This window comes from Saccharomyces eubayanus, chromosome VI (assembly GCF_001298625.1).
Source record: "Saccharomyces eubayanus strain FM1318 chromosome VI, whole genome shotgun sequence".
Classification (NCBI taxonomy): domain Eukaryota; kingdom Fungi; phylum Ascomycota; class Saccharomycetes; order Saccharomycetales; family Saccharomycetaceae; genus Saccharomyces; species Saccharomyces eubayanus.
Genome location: NC_030981.1, coordinates 237,827 through 258,576, shown reverse-complemented (window position 1 = coordinate 258,576; position 20,750 = coordinate 237,827). Strand labels below are relative to the sequence as shown.

At 39.6% G+C, this 20,750-nt stretch overlaps 4 protein-coding genes across 4 annotated transcripts; 2 read left to right on the top strand and 2 right to left on the bottom strand.

Moving 5' to 3' along the window:
* On the bottom strand, positions 1 to 756 carry DI49_1720 (uncharacterized protein; the record flags this gene model as incomplete). Its single annotated transcript, XM_018364892.1, has 1 exon — positions 1 to 756. A coding segment is annotated over one exon (756 nt), but the record flags the coding sequence as incomplete, so codon positions are not given.
* A 9,259-nt stretch (positions 757 to 10,015) lies between these two features.
* IRC7 (cysteine-S-conjugate beta-lyase IRC7) lies at positions 10,016 to 11,221 on the bottom strand (the record flags this gene model as incomplete). The annotated part of the gene is made up of 1 exon (XM_018364891.1): positions 10,016 to 11,221. The coding sequence occupies one exon, from the start codon at positions 11,219 to 11,221 to the stop codon at positions 10,016 to 10,018; it is 1,206 nt and encodes a 401-aa protein (XP_018222594.1).
* A 1,621-nt stretch (positions 11,222 to 12,842) lies between these two features.
* DI49_1718 (uncharacterized protein) lies at positions 12,843 to 13,568 on the top strand (the record flags this gene model as incomplete). Its single annotated transcript, XM_018364890.1, has 1 exon — positions 12,843 to 13,568. One exon carries the CDS (start codon positions 12,843 to 12,845, stop codon positions 13,566 to 13,568), a length of 726 nt encoding a protein of 241 aa, XP_018222593.1.
* A 5,408-nt stretch (positions 13,569 to 18,976) lies between these two features.
* DI49_1717 (uncharacterized protein) lies at positions 18,977 to 20,750 on the top strand (the record flags this gene model as incomplete). Its single annotated transcript, XM_018364889.1, has 1 exon — positions 18,977 to 20,750. A coding segment is annotated over one exon (1,774 nt), but the record flags the coding sequence as incomplete, so codon positions are not given.

The window sequence follows — 20,750 nt, the reverse complement described above, 5'->3', positions numbered from 1 at the left end:
ATCAGAGTTGATAACATTATTGTTTTGGGCCCAGAAACCGTTGACAACATTGTCGGAACGGCCACCAACAGAGCCTATAGAGATACCGTGACCGTTGTAACAGTTGTTGTTTAAAAACTTGATATTTTTACCAGAGTTTACGGCGATACAGTCGTCTTGATTGTAAACGGTACATCCCTGGATTACAACATTGGTGGAACTGCCCACRTCAAACGCGTCTGTGTTGTGGCCACCGGCGGAGTCACCAGCTTTGATGTCAACGGTTACACCACTGATGGTCAAATCAGAGCACTTATTGACACTGAAAACTTGGTGTGGAGCGTTCTTGATATTCAAGCCGGTAACTTTTGAGGTTCCGGTCAAGCCCAATTTCACAAATTTTGGCTTAACTTTACCGCTGTCACCTTTACCGTCCCACCATTTTGCACCTTGGCCATCGATAACATGCCCAGAAGCACCAACAACGTTGATTTTGGACCCTGAGATAGAAATTAATGGACCTTCCCATTCTTTGTATCCAAACTTAGTCGTGCCTTGGAAGGTAACAGTAGTGCCGCTCGTTAGACCGCTTAGATCTAGAGTCTGTCCTGCCGGAACGGTCAAATCTTTGATGATGATGCTGCTACATTTTTTCACGGCCGACAATGAGGACAAAGAAGATCCCGACAATGTACAGGAATCTCTCTTGGACAAAGGCGCTGCTGAGACAGCAAAAGCGCATAAAGCTGACAGAAGTACCGAGTTAGCTAGAACCATTTTTGTTTGGTGGTCATAAGGGTAGATGCTCCTGTCTGTTACAAATCACTCTGGGTTTTTATATCTGTGAGTGTGGTTGAATATGAGACGACATTCTTGCGGCTCCAGACATGCGTTTTATGTCCAATGTCTTCCAAAGGCGCGAAATCTGGCACAACATTAAACGAAAACTCTAGTATCAGATATCGCGGAATTCAGAGCCCGTACACTTTGAAGTCGAGACCCACAGGGCACTGTTRATTGACACCGAATTCCCATGATTGTGTCATATCAAAATATGGAGTGGTGGACTTTTTTTGGTGTTATTTTTTAGTCGAACGGAATGTGTACAATGCCAAGCTTTTTCTTGTGGAAGCAGAATTGGGACACTATTTTGATCAAACTTTTCATAGTCTTGTGTTCTTGAAGAAAATCAAAAGAAAAAAAAAAAAATAATTCAAACACCCATATTCAATTGCAAACCCGCTTTATTTCTTGTTCATTGGTGTTTGAATCAGCGTACTCGCTAATCTAGTCTCTTGGAAATTTTCGGGCACTTCGTTGTAGCGTCTCTTATCCATATCTAGGATATTTTTTTCTAGCTTTCATATCTGTTAATGTGCACTCATGGCCCTAGTTTTTATGGACGTCCAAGACACAATGAAGGTAAAAAAAGAGTTGTGTGAAGTTGGAACTGTTTGAGAGGCCGCTATATATTCAATGCGTGACTGTCAATTTTTATGGATCATTTAATTTTTCAGCCGCCTTACGCATTAAGCCATAAGGGTACATGAGTCGAGGGAACCTATAACTGGAGTTCTCTGGCCCTATACAGTAATTTTAATTCCACACATCTCGGTATATTAACAGCAATAGAATATTCTATGGAGCTTGAATCGGCAATCGTCACTACCACTAAATCTATATGACACGATAGCATGTTGACCATGTTAACCATTCCAACCAGTTCAACCAGTTCAACCATTCCAACCATTCCAACCACCATAACTCTAGGATGAGATTCATTTCTATCTTCTCTTAAGCGGCACTGATTCACCACAGCGTCATTTTATCATGCCTTTTCAACAGCTTCAACGTGTCAGTGTAAAACGGATCACGCCATGGAGATGTAACTACTACGTACGTTAATTTAATACCGCTATTCATACGTAATCGCGCCTCATACCAAGACACATTACACTCGGAACAGCATTATGTATCTTTGACAACAACAGCAAGTCAAGAGTTGTAGCATCCTGCTATCTACTCTACTCTCGGAATACTTTTTCTCATTGCCAATTTTTGCACATCTTTAGCCTGCATTTTACGAACCTTGATTTTAACTTCGGCCCGGCGCTACTCGGCGAAAGAAAGCTAGACGCACCACCGCACCACCAAGCGATCGAAGATTCATTAAAGAAAGGGAAGGCAAACACTGGCCACTGACTTGAATGAGCAGCAACGAGCCCGGCACGTTTAGTTGCACTAYATTGTTATAATGTATCGCTCTCCGATAYAATAGCTCGTAGAGACAAGTACTAGCCTATTTCTTTAACGACAAGCACGCATAACAGGCTAYTTTCTGGACTTCGGAAATAGGCAACGAGAGTACACGTTACCGAACGTGATAAAGTAGGAACTGTATTGCAATTGAAAATTCTCAATTGTTGTTAAATATATAGCCAGATGTGCTTTTACGAGGGTGTGAGCCCTCGAGTGGAAATTGCAGCTGCGGGCATGGAATGTAAGAATGAAAAGTCAAAACTCTGTCCTTGAATATTTTACGGTAATGTATTCCCAGCTCGAGCAGTGTATTCCTTTCCGATGTCTGTTGATATGTCGCGTTATGGATATCTCTAGTTTCGGTGAGCCGCTCAACAACCCTATTTTTGACCCCACYTTCAAACCTCACATTCAGAAATCTRAYTTCATGTTCTGGATGTGTTAGGTGGTTTGGCTATATCCTAATATCAGAAGTGAAAGGCGGGCCAGATATAGGGTAGTGTTCAGTTTTAACCAAAATTCTATACAGATTCACTCATCATTCCTTGACCCGGTGGGCTCTTTCCTAATCTGTACAAACCTTATTTCTCATAGGATCTTGTAGTTTCCCTTCCGGGAAATAAAGTTTAAGTTTCGGACTCTTCAAAGAATAAATACCATGTATGCGATTTGTCTTGGATCTGCATAATAAGATAAAATAATATCAAAACGAAGCTCGGATGAAGATAGTCAAGAATGAGCAAGGCCCAAAATAGGATATCTCGTTATTACCACATATCTTTAAAGAACTGTGACACTTGAAGACAGCCAAACATGCCACATCGGAATACATCAATGGGCTGTCTGAACCGCACTACTTCAAAGGAAGGGGAACTGCACTTTAATGCCGTAGATATGGAAGGCCAACACCGCAAATAGAAGCTTTGCTTGGCAGCACATCAAAATGGCACAGATCCATAGAATGCGCCACAGCCGTTCACCCCRAAACCGTGTAAGAAAGTCGTTCCATAATCCCCGATCGGTCATTGATCATGATCACCATAACGAGTACATTTTAACGTTGGTAGAGGTCTACGGACATTATTGGTTTGCCATCTGTCAACTTTGGCCACTGATATAACAAAAAACTCACCGATAGCAGCAACAGGACAATCGGGCAGATAATGAAAAATAAGCAACAATCGATTCTGCTCAGTTCTAGTGTTATTTTCTCTCGGCTGGGAGCAAAGTCTCTTCAAGTGGATCCAAATGAGAATATTCAAAAAAGAACTCAGATTCAAATTGCGCCAAAGGAGACCCCGAAGTTCAGATTCACCTGGSAAAAGGAAATGAGGAATTACAACTGTTACAAAATAACCAGCGTCACCTCTTTTTACTTTTGCTGCAAGGTTTAGTGCAGCGGGAAGCCGCTAAGAGGAAAGGAAACTTCTCCACAGGATATGGATATATACAATTCGTGTAAATTTTGCAATCAGAGATCAGTCTCCAGAGTGACCTTGAGCCACCTGTTTGTTCATTAGACCGAACTCGATTTCCAAATCACACTCACATCTCTGGTCAGGCATGATTCAGTCATACAGCACTTTAAAATCATTTTTTTCTCACTCGGACTAATTGTTGATGGGAATATATTAATTTCTCTATGAAAGGCCTCTATAGACAGCCTTAAATAAAAGGGCCTATAAAMTCTATAAAAATGTAAAATTGTAATAAAAGAACTAAGAGTGGAATAGGAAGAACTGTGTTCAAGCCTATATCACGTGTGTTAACTGAAAATGGGAATCCATGTGCCAATCAAACGATTGCCAGCAATACGGAGGCAATGAAGACGCTTAAAGCACTATTGGCTACTAGACCGTTGGCAATACCAGCATAGCTTGATATTTCCAAAGAGGCAGTACTAGATCCTACTGTACCGCTTATGGAAATGCTACGAGGTTGTTGCGAGACAGTGTTCAAGTAAGTAGTTGTATGGTCCTTGGTGTTAGCGGCCCCTGGAACTGAAGCAACACTACTGCTATAGCCAATCGCATGAGCAGTAGTAGTTGGATGTGCTTCAGCATAACCAGATTCTGAAATCGAAGGCACACCGTTGCCGTGGGTCACGGTTTTCGTTTCAGCAGCTTCGGAGTTTACTGAGTTACCAGTAACGCCGGTGGTAGTACTTGCGCTAACCGTTGCTGTATTGGTTGTTAATGGGCACCAGGTGGTGTCCACTGTAACAGCGTCATTGACGACAGTTGTGGCTGTAGAAACGATAGCAGAAGAGGCAGCCTCAGAACATACGCCGGACTCGCAGGAAGTAACTGTGATTAAAGTAGTTTGCTTGCTTGTCGTTGTAGCTGCAGCAGATACTTTTTTAATTTTAGTACGATCGCGGAAAAGTGCAGAAGTAATTTCTTCGCTAGTAGTTTCTTTTGCCTTGAAAGATGAAATAGACAAAGAAATGATAGCTCCGCTTTTCTTGCGAGATTGAGTAGCTCCAGTGGCAGAACTCGTGGTTTCATTTTGAATACTGGATGATTTGACACCAACGATAGCTGAAATGATTAGTCTGGCAATGGATTATGAGAACTTGCCAATCCGAAAGGGATTGAAGCAGAAACAGTGGTACTTTGATGGTTGTTGGAATTAACGGTGGAGGTGCCAATAACCTTAACTTGATCACCAGATGGCTCAGGGGCTGAGCCAATTGGTGGAGTAGCAGATGTTTTAGATAACTCAGAATACCAAGGAGCAATCACAGCTGAGGATGTGGTAGATTTAGACCTTGGTAATTGGAACACGGAGTCATCTAACACTTACTGTTGTGTTAACTTGAATAATGTTTCACCCCATTAGTAAACCTTTGGGACCTTTATTATTATATTTCTATTGTCTGGTGTTGTGCACGCACCGGTGTGTAATTCTGTTGTAGTGGTGATTATGCCCGCTGAAGTATAATATGAAGGACCAGGTATGGTATAGTTGGCCCGCTCTAGATTTTCTTTAAAGGTATAGACGTAGCATTCAAAGTCATCATGAATGGCAGTACCATTCGCAGAGTCATATTAATTCGGAGTATACTCCCAGGAACCAACAGTCCAATAAACAACTTACATTGGATAGAAGTAACCCATATACATATAGACTGAGCCCTCGATACCAAATGGAAAATTCGCACTCCGTGGTTCAATATTATTGATTGGAATGTAGGATGATGTGACAGGATTTTGCTAAAACGTTTAAAGGCAACGTCGCCTCAGATCGGTACAACTACTGAGTCATCCGCCGTTGCAGGCTAAATGTGTAAAAACTATGTTTTGGTGATGACCAGTAACCTTCCATTTCCACGGTTGCATTTATTGGAGTTGTGTGGAAACCAAAGAGGCCTGGATTCCAGTACGCAGAACCTAGACCATTCGAGAAAATCTTGCCTTTGTATCTATAAACGTCTGACCCCTGCGAAGACTCGTTTTTAGGACAGCAAAAATTCCTGATGTGCTAACAAATGCAATATTATAGTTAAAGAAGATGTTTGTCTGCTCACTAGCGGAGCCTAACTTTAATTCATTTGTGTACGCATATGCAATATGTGCGGCATTGGAGGAAGTGCAGGAGTTTTATAATGAACACCGGTAAAAGTTAATATGCATCGTGCTTTTATTTTGGTTGTTGAAGAACATTTAGGACATTACTGCATAGCAATTACTGAGTAAGAAAATAATACTGGCCACGGAGTTTACGTTTAGTGAGGTTTCCTGCTATTTACAAAATAGACGGATGAATATTGTTTTGCCCATGCAGCAAAAAGCTTCAACGGAGATCCGCCGCTATTGGCGCCCATCCACTATAATGTCGGATAAGAAAGCTGTCTGATCTACTATGAACGTCCGATAGAAAGAAATTCTCAAACCGAAGAGCCGACAAATATTACTTCCGCGTCCAATGTGTAATTTGCGTCAGACATGTTTTGGGAAATAGTATAGGAGGGTATACGCTAACGTTACAGTATCAATATTGTTTATTTCTAAATTGGGAGAGGACAGAAATAGAAAAAAAAGTAAAAGTTATTTTAACTTTTAAGAATACCGCTAGTTTATTAGTAAAGTAATTTTACAGTTCCAGAGTAAGGAAGTTACGTGACATTGTTATTAACCGATATGGTTTACTGTTCGCTCTTGTGTGGCAACAAACTGTCACTCATAAGGATGTAGCAAAAATATACCGGCTCCTTTTGCGCAGAAAAAAAAACATCGGGCACTAGCTGCGTGAAAATAATATATGACTCTTGAGCTGCAGCGTTCTAGAAGAAAAGAGGACGAAGATTTTTTAATATGATGTCAAATAAGGTTTTCGCGTAAGTGCTGAAAAAAAAGAAAAGAGCAGAGAAACAGCCGTATAAAAGTAAAAATTGCAGCACATTTAAGAACAAGATAACTGAACTTGGCACCGGGAGGCACTCTTTGGGAAAATACAGATTTGGTTCAAAATTTCTTTTTCGAAATGGTGCCTTTTGAAAATACATCGTGGCGTGTAAGAGGGTAAAACTTGCTGGAATATTTCTTTTTTCAGGTCAGGTCGCCTATTATGGATTCTAATTTTGAAAGCAAAATGCAAAGGAAGTCTTGTGTACCCCTTCGTGCTGCAGATTATCACGAGATATGCAGCTGGCGGTGTGCAGCTGGCGGTGTGCCTCAGAAACTATTTGTTCGGTTCTATCGTTGTGCCTTCATTTTTGGTTCAAGTATACCTTAGTGTACCTGGATTGCGCCTCTCTAAAAAAACGGTTGCTTTGAAATATTTCGTTCACCTAACTAGTAACTGTTTTAACAATAAATCACGTAGCTAATGTAACTAAATATTCTCACTTTGAAAAGGGAATCTTGCTTTTTCCGGTCGCTGTTTAAAATATTATATCCAAGCCTGCTAGAAGGAAAGGCCGTACCATATTCCAGCCCTTCAGTAGAAATCTGTCAAGCGTTTTCGCTGGGTCAATTGAAGAGTTCTAGCCGCCCTTGTTTAATCGTTCTGGACCAAACGAAGCGTACCGTGTATCCTTTATGGGTGTTTCCTTCGCTTTGGTTTTGGTTGTTGGCTACGGTTCGATCATTGCTCTTTTAAACCTTATTCAAAAAATGTAGCACTTAAGGTTTTTCCAACTTTACTCATTGGTTTGCGATAGTAGGAAACGCCGAAAAGTAGAAGGTAGTACGTTGAACCTGGAAGGACTCGAGGAGCACTAATATTCATTTCAAATCAAAAACAGGCTTTTTGAAAAATGCTGATTGAAACGCACGCATTTCTAAACCATTCCAAAATCAGTACAATAGTTTTTACAATGACTTTGCCGCACCTTTTTACATCGGTAGCCAATTTAGTTGGAGGAATCTTGAATATTTTTGAAAAGTTTAGGTGTGAAGCTAGTTTGCTCTACCCTATACGTCGGACTAACAAGTTGTAGTAGTTATTTCGACAAGTATATCGAAAGAGGTCTTCCATTGATGCAATAATTAATCCAGGCTATCATTTTACCGGCAGTTTTCGCTTGTATCATCTCAAACATTTAAAGGACTAGTTTGAATACGTACTGGTTACAAATATCGTGTTGAAAGTTTAAACCTCTAAAGGCGACAAAGAGATCTCGTCTGAATGTAATTTTTGCATTTGAATTTTTCTGCTGAAGCATTTATCTCATCGTGATGAATATTTAAGCACAGTTTCGTAAAATTCTTGAATTTTTGCTAATTCTAGTTGAAAGTTTCTGCCGTGAATTTGGATATGTGTATAGAGATTTTTCGATTCGCATACTAAGAGAACTAAAGTTAATACTAATGAAAATAAACAAATTAATTTAGTGGTAGCGTGACATTCTCAGATAATTATCTTTGTTAAGTGATTTCCAGGTGGCTACACAATAATTCACTCGTTGGACAAGATAAGATGCCCTTGTTGTGATTTATCCGAAGAAATTAACAACGCCGCTGCCATTAGCGTACACAATCCAGTCAGATCGAATTAAAAATGGCTGTTCAAGGTATAAAATATCACACACTTGTCAGTTAAAAGAGCAGCAGATAACAGGCTATTCCTTATTCATATAAATATGCTAGGCGGTAGTCAGGACATATGCGCTATAGAGAGTTTTTGTGAAACATTGATCAATACTTAAGTGTCTGTCTTCAATGATATAGTCGGATAAGGATCGCTGTGTGTTTATTGCCTATAACTTGTTTCCAATCACCGATTGATAGCTGATCAAATTCTTGGTCAGGTCGTGTAAGGATATACTTAAGTGCGAAATACGGAAATTAATGTGGGTCAACTCATGCAAGAATTCCACAAGTGTTGGTAGATTGCACGATACCAATGATCATTTTTTTATTATACATTTCATTTGTGACCTCATATGTAACGCCTCACGTCCAACCATGTGTCTCATAATGCACTATAAAATAATCGCCAGCAGTATTGTTTTGTAACGGTTAAATCGCCGCTATTATCAATTTGTGGTTTCCCTACTTCGTAACATAATACAGCTTAAATGTGGCTTCCATATTTTGAGAAGCGATGCGTTATTCCACGACCACTAATTTATAATCACCACCTGCCCTAATATAGTAATGGCAGTAATTCATGTCAGATCTATCCCCATAATCTTGGCAGAAAATGACTAAGGCAAACACGTGAACATAGCCGTTGAAGATTTTTACGTAATCCCGCGACATTTCACATTGCCATGACAACCCTACCACAGTTACCAATTGATTGATATATTTCTACTACCCATACTCTGATGATTTAATACTATTACAATACAAACGCACGAAATGGGCGCCACATATCTTTATATTATAGCCAAATAACTTAAAAAACCAAACGCCCTTATTGAATAAAATATAAATTTACATTGCAACAACCTTACGTTTCCTACGACTAGTTAAACGAAACCTTCTACGAAGCTTAAAATATCATCGCCGCACACCCTCTATATTTTTTATCACTAAACGTTTAACACGTTTCTTGACTTTACCCTCCATAACATACCATTGTACATATTTCTTAGCCAAGTGGAAAGAATCCTATCTATGGCGGCATTAATAGCTTAAAAGCAAAATATTTTACCAAAACTCAACTCATACTCCGAATGAGTTGATGTCACAACAACTTTTCTGAACCTCATGTTACAACAGGCGCGAAGTATCGTATAGGTACAACATTAGCATATTTGTCCATTATCAATAGAATGGCGCCCGTGATTCGGCTACATAGTGCACAACTTCTCAATAAATGATAAATTCTATAACATTTACAACGAAAAATTGAATGGACCTTACAGATGCCAATTTTGCCCATAATTTCACGAAAATACTATTGGGCTATCTCTCGGACTTCAAAATACAATATTTATTTCTATCTCAACATTCTATGTACTCTATATACCTCTCTAACCAGATTATCATTGTATTACTCAAACGCATTCGATTAAAATTCCAAGCATAAGTTCGTTTTAGATATCACGACCGAAATATGTACAATACAATCATACAATGGTCTCATAAAAAATGCTCAACGGGAGGATTTCATATCATAACCCGACACACACCTGGACAACAAATACTCATCATAGCGCTCTGAAGATACATTTTTTAGTCTGCATTGGATACATATCTCAACGTACGATCACCTTGCCGAAAATATGACCTTTCTTATTTCATACTCATGTTACATGCTACCATGCAGCCATGAGATTCTTAATTTGTAGCCATACAGTCTGTATCTTCAGGATGAAACCCGTCTAAATTTGTAACGGGGTCATGGATATCTCCGCTGCTAAACGTTCAAATCCTAATTCAAGGTCTCTTTTCAAGTCTGATAGTTCTTCCAGACCCACTTGGATACGTAAAGCAAAACCGCGATGAGGCCAGTTATGGGGTTTTCTTTGTTTGGCTGGTTTCACAGGCGTAATTAAAGATTCATAACCCCCCCATGAGAATCCAAGATGAAAAATCTTCATCTTTTCTACCATATTTTCCAGACCGGCTCTTGTAAATCCATCTTTGAGGACGATAGAGAATAACCCAGAGGAACCTTTGTAATCACGTAACCAGTACTTGTGCCCAGGACAATCTTCAAATGCAGGATGAAGAACTTTCTCAACCTCATCTCTGTTTCCCAACCAAGCCGCTAGGTCTAGCGCTTTTCTTTCTGCCTCTTTTAATCTTAAATGTAAAGTACGCATTCCTCGCAAAGCCAGCTGGCAATCGTCGGCACCTGGTAACATAGCCATCGCATCGTAAGTTGACCGTAATAGTGGCCAGCATTCTTGATTAGCAGAGGTTAGACCAAGGAGAAAGTCTGAATGCCCACCTAAATATTTCGTCCCAGCTTCCAGTGAAATATCAATGCCATGCCCATGGGCGTCGAAGAAAAGTGGTGTCGCCCATGTGTTATCCAAGATGGTTCTTATTCCATGTTTTTTTGCGATAGAAACCAAGGCTGGGATATCCTGGATTTCCATGGTTCCTGAGCCCGGACTTTCGAGGAAAATGACACTTGTATTGGGCTTGAGAAGTTTTTCTATATCCTCTCCTACCGATGGGTCATAATACTCGGTCTGAATACCAAACTTGGCCAGTAAACCATCACATAGTACACGTGTTGGCACGTAGACACTGTCAGTGATTAGGATATGATCGCCGGCCTTCGCAAGGGTCATCAATGCCAATGTGATCGATCCAAGCCCAGATGGAGACAACACTGTTCCAGCGGCACCCGTCAAATGAGTCCAAGCATCTTCCAAATTTGCGATGGTTGGAGAACCTGCTGTCCCGTAAAAAAATCTTCCTTTCATGCTTTCTACGTCAGAAAGTTTCTTGTGAATGATGGTCGATCCCTTGTATAGCGGTGGGTTGACAAAACCATTCTGTTCGTCTGGATTACGACCAATAACGGTCAGTTGCGTAGTGATATCGAAAGTTGACAATTCTGTAAGGTCGACCATTGTTGCGAATTTTGATAGTTGTGCCAATTATGTGCCAAGATTACAAAGCGTTTAAAGTTTACGGTTTATGATTTTTAAGTCTCTGTCCCATTTATACAGTCCTCTTCCCAAATATATCGTTGTTTTCTCGAGGAATATCTGACTATAAAGAGCAAATATGGCACATTTATCGTTATGGCCACGACACACGAGTCATTTGATTGGCATTAAAAAGCCGAAGGACCGCGATCATAGAAAAACTCAAAACAAACGACATAACATTATCTTAGGGTTGTTATCAAAATCGGACCATTGCAACAATACCCGGTACGGAAAAATGTATTGTTAATGCTCATTTTTCCGGTATCAAACCGGACTTTTAGTTTACAAGACTTTTTTTTTTTCATATAATACTACACTGTCGCCTTGGCTGCAAAAATCCATTTTTGTTTCTCGAGCAAACGAAAATAGCCTGCTATCTAATTAATATTATTTTTTTTGAAATAGGCCAGTACACAAGTTGCTATCCAGACGTTTCGATGCTTTTATGAACAGACCTTTGGCGTGTTCATTGAGCAAATTAGCCAGACCGAAAAGTTTCTGTAGCTTGTCCGCCAAGAGGATTCGATCTCTAAGCGGAGTTGTATCGAGCCACAGGCAAAACGTAGAGAAGCCCGTCGCTATCTGATGCAGCTGTTGATAGAATGTTGACTCGTGACATTATTGCTGAAAGGGAATCAACACATTTAAAAATAGACAAGTTCCGGCTGCAGGTCGCTCAGGTACATTTATTCTAACCAACCTCGGTTTGTAGGACGGTGCTTTAGCATGTACTGATCAGACTGCAACGTTCTGGGTTCTAAAAGCGGAATCAAACATCCTGAACCAACCATTTCACGAAAGGAATTATTAGTGTTGCCGGCGGATTTTTGGCTTGACAATACTTGGCTGGCTGGCTAATCACCTGTTTAGAGGACGTCGGTGGGTGCTGCTAAGGGTGTACTACACTACGGGCGCTCCGGTCGGAAAGAAAGAAGAGTACGTTGCACGCGCCTTTAGTAACATATTGCTCTATGTTCTGGGAACGGGACAATTAAAACAGGGCTCCTCGTAAAAAGAAGAAGTGAGAGTTATATATCTTGAGGTTCTTTACGAGCTCTCTTAAAGAAATCTGTAATGTTTCCGATGTAAATTTCTTATTAGAACGGATTGGCCATATCTACAAAAACAAAACCTTGAAAGTACAATAGTGATACCGAAGGCTTTCTGATCATCGAATAATCAGATAGTTCCCATAAGTCATTATTATAATGCGTAATGAAAGAATGTGGATAAAGAAAGTAGGAGGATAACTGATGCCACTGTCGTCGAACACGAACTGTAGGGATGTGTCAGCCTCAAAGGGAAAGAGATAAGAAGGAAACAAGATAACAGGGTACAGGAACACAAATAGACGGACGGACAAATGGCGCAGCGCTCCACATTGAATGACTCAGAGATGCCGTTCAGTTTTCTCATGACATAGGACTGTATTCGAATTTATGTATATATTTACACGAAACGTGAGCCGTAAAATCAAATACTAGCGAACCCTTCATATAGAGTCCTAGTTCTATAGCAAATTGTTTACTGAATTATTCAAATGTACATTCCAAAAAATTTCGAAGTCCAAGATTTGCCAAGACAAGTGGAGATCATCCGCAATTACCCTCTAGGCACTTTGTTCACTGCAAGCCCTCCTTCAAAAGGTTTACTTAATATCTGGAGCAATGACCCGGTAGGCAGGCCGGATTCTGAGTTATGTGTCACTCATGTTCCCTTTTGCTTTGTGCCAGGTGCCGAAGGTAGCTGTGGGAAGCTCGTCGCACATCTAGCGGTTCAAAATCAGCAGATTGAACACTTGGAAAATCAATCCAAATGCCTCGTCGTTTTTCAAAGTGTTGATTCGTACATTTCCCCATCTTGGTATCCACTAAAGAAGAACACTCACAAGCGTGTTCCTACGTGGGACTTTGCAGCTGTTCATGTTTATGGTACTCCTAAAATTATTAGAGGCGATAAAGAATGGCTAATCAACCTCTTGAATCTGCTGACCGATCAAGAAGAGTCGAAGAGGCCCGAGGGTGAACAATATGAGGAAAAATGGAAAGTCTCCAACGCTCCTGAATCCTACATTCATGGAAAACTCAAGGGAATCGTGGGCTTAGAAATTGAAATCACACATATCGAGTCCAAATTCAAATTTGATCAAGATTCTGCCCAGGTTGATGTTGAGGGTGTAATTGATAATCTGGAGAAAGAGGTTGGAGGTGAAAAGGGAAAAGAAATGGCCAAATTTGTTAAAGGTTGCTGTCCGAAGAGGATGTGAGCTTCATGAAGATTGTGACAAGGATTGTATGCAGATTTTCGAATCTATAAGCACAACTACAGTGTTCAACTACCCTTCATAGCTTCGAAAATGAAGTTATCCATCGAGAATGTTGCCGCTTTGTCTTTGACTTAGCGTTCGTGAAGTAAAGAATCTCTTTTGATTACGAAATTCAAAATATGCCCGTTGAAACAATTAAGACCGCTATTTAAAACAACACAGCTGCCGTACATCCTTCTTTATAATCAAGAACTCGGCCTCATAACTTCAATGAAGCTAAGGGACTTATACATATTCTGCAAACCTTCAACTGGTACACAGCCTGATAACTAATATAACGATAATACTTTGAGATACATATATGTCCGGCAGCAATAACTGTACATTATTTTATTGTACTGAGATACTTGGCCACTGTAGTAAAAACAACTTCACCCTAACAATGATGTTGAAAAAGTCTGTAAATTCACTAAAAAATAATATAATAGCATGATACTATTTGAACACGCACGACAACCCCAGTGGATCCCTACGTTTTGACTTGAGGCACAAGATCAAGAACTTCTCACAATATCATTTCTGAAATCAGTTCTGTATGCCGCACTGAACCAATGTATATGTATTCAATATGCCTTACCTTACCTCAGTCTCGTATTGTCCACCACTAAACTGTCTTGGAATGTTTAATTTACACCACTCTTGCAACGCAGTCTGCGGGCCGACCTCTCGTTTGACACACTACACATTTTTTTATATCCGAAACGCTATCTTTTGGTCAGCCACACGTTCCTCTTTGGATTTTTTATTGTCCTCTAATGAAGGCGTTATCGCACTTTAAATAGAACCAGAATATTTCAAGACAGATCACTACATGAATAAAACCCGGCAAGACGTTTGGAAGTATTTATTCAAATGCATCTTGTCATATTGACCGCATAATGAGGTCTGACACACTTGTTTTTCTTATGAATGCCTGCCACCCAGCTGAGGTAACATACAAGAGCGAGGAATTATCTTTTCTGGATTGACACACGCACACACCATGTCATACTTTTAAGAACTAGCACACTATTTGCTGGCGAAACTCACCATTTCATTCAGAAATCGAAACCACCTCCTGTACCTTTGCGTGTAGCTTTTACACTCCTTTCTACATATACAGTTGTTTTTTTTATATACTTCACATTAGTCAACTAGTTTTTGGGACGGCTGCTTCCGTATACGTTCCTCAATCATTTCCAATTTAAAAACCTACTCTCGGTTCATTGACATATAAAACGCCTTTCTTTCCATGTTTCTTGCCGATTTTACCTAAGCATTATTTTCTGTACTACATGTTTTCTCAAAAAGTGGTTACGCTTATTTGGCTCTTCGACTGACCACGGAGGTGATTCATAAAACTTTGCAACCAGATGTTTGACATATTGTGATCCCGGTGCAGGCAGCTTGTGTGTACAACGAAGTACGCAGAATGATGATTATTTTTAAACTTGGAATTTTGTGTAGAGAATTACTTTTACGCCTACAACCTATAAGAAGGGAAAAGTAGAAATCCAATTGATGCACACCCGTTGCAATAGCAGCTTCACAATTTCTACTTGACAGGAATTCTACATACCCTTAGATGTTTATTTTGCGGTGAAAACTGCTACAATGGCACAAGTGCAAAATACAATATAGCAGTTTCATTCATGTGGTGTACACGAAGGGAGGGTGGAATTTAGTGCGGGCGCACGTAGTTTGACAGTTTCTGATTATTTCGTCATGCTTTTGTTTTTTTTAGTGCAATCATGTGATAGACGCTAATGGGGAGTGAGAAGCGAATTTCCTTGATTGTGATTAATTTGGGGCCTGTGGAATATAGTGACAGCGTAAGTTGGAACGAGGTTAGCAAGTTTACGTCACCGCAGACTATGAAAGAGGGAAACCGCTAGTTACTATTTTCTTGAATCGAATAAGCAAACCAACATACTCACTATCGATTATTTTGATTTTTTCATATACTCGATAATTATCGTGTGCGACTTTCATAATTTTTTAAATTACAGCATTTAATATTTTTCGATGACTTTAATGCTTTACAAGAAATATTTTTACGGCACTATTGAAAAAAAACTCTTAGTTATTATTCGAAATACAACTACAATCTCCTTCACTATAAAATTCCTCTAAACGAAATATCCAGAAAAGAAATGCATGACAAGTTCTTTAAAACGCTGATCGCGATAGCTCAAATAATTTTCCACATAGTTCAATAATTCATTCTAAGTAGACACTACTTTGGTTGCGGACGCTCTTTAACATTGATGTCAAAAAGAATACTTCCCTTCCCATTGTCATTATTTTTGAATTCTTTTTTTGACAAGCTCCATATCTCATTACATGAAAACGTAAGCTGTCAAGATTCGAAAAGTGTACTTCCCGAAGCTTGTCGTATCTGTCTGTGATTTCCAACTAACGTTGATTTAATATCATTTATTCACGTTGAGTTCCATCTAATGTTACAGTAGATCGATAACAAACGGAGACGGTAGAACAGATAGAAATTTATATCATGAGTATTTTCGGAGCGAAGTTGGATTTTAGAATATACTCAAAAGCACAACGAACGGTAAGATCTCTGAGGATTATATATATACAGTGCTAGAGTAATCCGGTACTGTCGTGGTATTGACTGCGCATGAGGAGGGGTTTTACTGTGCCCGGCATAGCCTAGACAGGATAAAGGCATGGACACAACTACGGTGTTTGCAAAGCCCTTCGAACCACCGCCAAAAGGATACCACCAAGTGGTAAATTTCGCAGCAATTTTTACGATCCTTAAATCTTTTAGTCACAGAAGGAATATCCAACATGATATATCTTACCAGTTCCGAACCTAAACATCAGAGTTTTTCAGTCACCCAGGCATCCTGAGCATTTCTGCGTAATACGCAATGCTATACAAAAGCCCCAGAATCCCCTCTTAGTTTCAATTTACTTCTTTGTATAACAAAAATGAACAATTTACTCAAGGAACAGATAAAATTGGAGGAAAGACTGTGAGGCTATGTACTAAGATGCTGCAATATGATTATTTCGCTTGAAAAATATCCTACATCTGATTATAACGGAAACTATATTACTAGTAGCCAAATTACCTTCAACGATTTGCCGTACTAGGTGTGTATATTGCCTGTTGCATAGGGCTCACAGACAGGCTACCTAATTTGTTAAAAAAAGATCCAGTCCAATCGGGCGCTTCTACGAAAAACTAACAAGTAATTAATAATCTATGGTAGTTTCTAGCGCGGTGAGAAAGTAACTTTTGTCAGGCACATTGGTACAGTGCAACCAACTGTCCCCTACTCGGACTTTCGGAAATACCACAAATCTCCAACCATGGTCTACTCTTGTTTGATTTCCCATATCCGCTCACTTTTTGACTTTTTACTTTTCTTCACGTTCATACTGTATTACCGTTTTCAGCACCTTCAGATGGCGCGCTAAAAATGGTACGATAAAAAACATGAAACCGAAGGAATTCGTAGATATTGCACGCAACAAAATATTATAGTTCATTTACAACACCAAATATTGCAACAGTTATATATCTCGACTGTTTGGGCTAAAATATTTCAAGTACACAAAAAATGAATTTCTACAATAACTATTAAGGACGATAAATGGTAATATTTAACTTAGGATTTAGCAATCTCCACTAAAAGGGACTTTCCTTTTACACTAAATTTCAATTTGTAACCAAGAAGACGAAAATGGAGCTCCGGCTTAATATGGCCGGTATATTCCCAATTGAATAGAATTTGAAAGCTTATATTGGTCTTTTAGAGGATTGCAGAACAGTCAAAGAATGTATACCACCTTGATTGAAAAAAGGAAAAGTTCACCATCTTCAGCGATACAGGCGAGTGGAGTGTATTGTAACTTCCCCAAGTTGAAATTGAAAGTCGAAATGTATCGGCAAAAATTGAAGTTCGGTCAATGCTCGAACCAGTTAAGTTTTCACTTCTTGTACTAATATCAGGGACATATCATCGACCATCTACATAGTATGCATAAGCATGTCGGATTCCCAACCAAAATTATTTTACCTATAGAGATATAATTTGGTCAATAAATGTGTCGCAAGGTGCGGCAAATAGCGTTTTGATATCTTTACCCTGCAGGAAGCGCCTGGTATATTGTAACTGGATAATATCGGTGCATAATTTCCGAATAAATCCAGCAATGACTACTGGATACGCTTTTTTTCCTTCTCATCCAAATAATTGACGTCTGGCCAAAAATTCAAAAAAACCTACTCGTCCAACCATTTCGCCTCAGTCATCGACTTGCAATCAAGTTATACTGACTAAGATCTTTTTTTTCTTTTTTTTTGTCTAAAGTTATGCGACATCATTCTAAGATACACATTTAGGGTTCAGGAATACTTCTAGAAGTTTTTCCATGCTCGATCCTCTCCACTTCAGTGATGTCACCCTCTTTTTTTTTTTATTACAGCCCGATCTGTCCCCTCACCGGTGTAATCAAATTTTAACTTCTCTACGTTTGTTTTTCTGAGATTTTTTCATGCGTCTTGATAGTGTACCGTCAAAAAAACTTTATTTCTTATTTGAGTTAATTTTGCCACCGTTTCTTTTTCTCATGCTGAAAACCTCGACGCTTCTACCACATTTTCGTGGATTGTTCTGTCAGTATTAAACCTGCACATCGTTTCGTAAACCTTCAAGGTTCACAGCTAGACATGTAGAAGTTTCGGTGCGCGCATTTTCAAGATAGAAAATATATTTGTCATATAAAATCTTCTTTTCCTTTACAGGAACAATGTATCGGCGGAGCAGGCGTCAGTAGGGCCTTCCTTAAGAACATCAATAACAAGCTTGAGGCTTAGAATTTTAGTACGCAGGTTGCTAATTTGGATTTTTCTATCGGTTCTGTTACAATTGAGCATTTTCTTGTATATCCTCAATAAAAAAGAAATTTTGAAGAGCTTCTCACAGCCTTCCTTACCTATCGAAGCTTTGATCAGGCAAAGTGGTACAACTGCGATGAGGTAATCATAGAAAATCAACATGTCTTAAATCGGAAACCTTAATTAAGCCATTCCAGCCCCGCTACATTTTGATGGCTTACTCCTATGTGGGCTATTAGTTACCGTTAAGTTAGCAACCTATGAAAACACTGTGCAAATCTTTTCAAGAAAAAAGGAAAAAATAGTGTCAGAATAATGACTAGTGTATCAAAAAAGAAATTACAAATACCAAATCAACCCTTCAATATAGTATATAATACCAACCCAATAGTGATTCCATTCTTTGTTACCTTTCGCCGATGTTTTAGCTTTTCATGTCTACTTTTGATTATTATAAACAATCAAGACCTACATAAAACAAACTAATTAGATTTCAATGAGAGGTTTGACCCTTATTACGCTAACTTTAGCGAACATTGTTTTGGCTCTAGATGTCACAGGGAAGAGCAAAACAATCACAACCTCGACAAACTACAATGAAAAAGTCACTATTGATAAAGGTGTTTATTTAGGCCTCGTGGGAGGTAATTATCACAATTTTTTTTCAGATCTTACTGTCCATGGTGGTCTCTATGTGAGTACCGATGACTCTACGGTAGGAAAAAACAACCAGTTGAAAGGAAGCTTTAAAAATGATTTTAATACCGTCATAGACTTGGAAGACGATACCAGGTCAAATGCATTTTTATGGGAAGGTAGTTCATTCCAGAACATGGGAAACATGAGTATGAGAGGCACACCATATGCTTCTAGTAAGTCCCAGAGTTTGAAATTTTCTTCGTTCAGTAATTCTGGATTCCTACAATTTTTTGATACCGGCTATCTGCAGTTTGGTAAAGAAGATGGTACTATAAGAAATACCGGTACCATAGCCGGCCAATCCGATCAATCAAATCACATGTATCTTATACCGCAGACTAGTATGGTAGGTAACGGGTGTCTCTGGGTGGGTAGTTACTGTATTTTTTATATCGAAGATTTGGATAACATAACAGTGGAGGACCAGACCATCGTTTTGTCATCAGATCCTAATGCCATAGTATTAGGAGGTTCTACAGACCCTTTTAGTAAGAATCCCCCAGTTACTTCGTTAAAAATCAGAAACTTTAATAGTAAGACCTCAATTTGGTTCCACGATAGTAATCCAAAAATTACATCATTTTCCAATGGAATATTAACCGTAGCAACCGTAGGTCGTACATATAAATTAGATGTTGGATCTGGATATTCAAGTGATCAATTTACCATGACCTACACTCAGGTTACTACCCAACTGTGGCAGAACGGCAGACCATTCAGTGGTGGTGTCTTACGTACTAAAGCAGAGAAGAGAACACTATCAGGGTATCCTGGATGTATTCCTCCTCAACCGATTCCTGACTTTAAAAGTTTCCAAAGACTTCCAATCGGTAAGAAAAACTGTCATTCAAGTGCTAAATCTTCAATTACCTCCTCTACTAAAGCGTCCAGTCACACTATGAGCACTTCTTTGAGTAGTAGCGTACAACAATCTAGCAGTACGTCTGTAGGTCACTCCTCGGGTACGAGTAGACAAGAGGTGAGCTCCTCTCTATTTTCTTCGAGCACGGCCGGCCAACCTGCAACTGATCATTTTAGTATTTCCACGAGTGAATCTTCCACTGGCATTGTTGGCCAGTCCTCAAGCGCTGCTGCCACTGAAACTTCCACTAGCGTATTCACTCCATCATCAAGCATTGTTGCCACTGAATCTTCCACTAGCTCTGTTGGCCAGTCCTCAAGCGCTGTTGCCACTGACGCTTCTACTAGCGCATTCAACCCATCATCAAGCACTGTTTCCACTGAAACTTCTTCTAGCGTATTCACTCCATCATCAAGCATTGTTGCCACTGAAGCATCTTCTAGCGTATTCACTCCATCTTCAAGCATTGTTGCCACTGAATCTTCTACTAGCTCTGTTAGCCAGTCCTCAAGCGCTGTTGCCACTGAAGCTTCCACTAGCTCTGTTAGCCAGTCCTCAAGCACTGTTTCCACTGACGCTTCTTCTAGCGCATACAACCCATCATCAAGCACTGGTGCCACTGAATCTTCTACTAGCTCTGTTAGCCAGTCCTCAAGCACTGTTGCAACTGAAGCTTCCACTAGCTCTGTTAGCCAGTCCTCAAGCACTG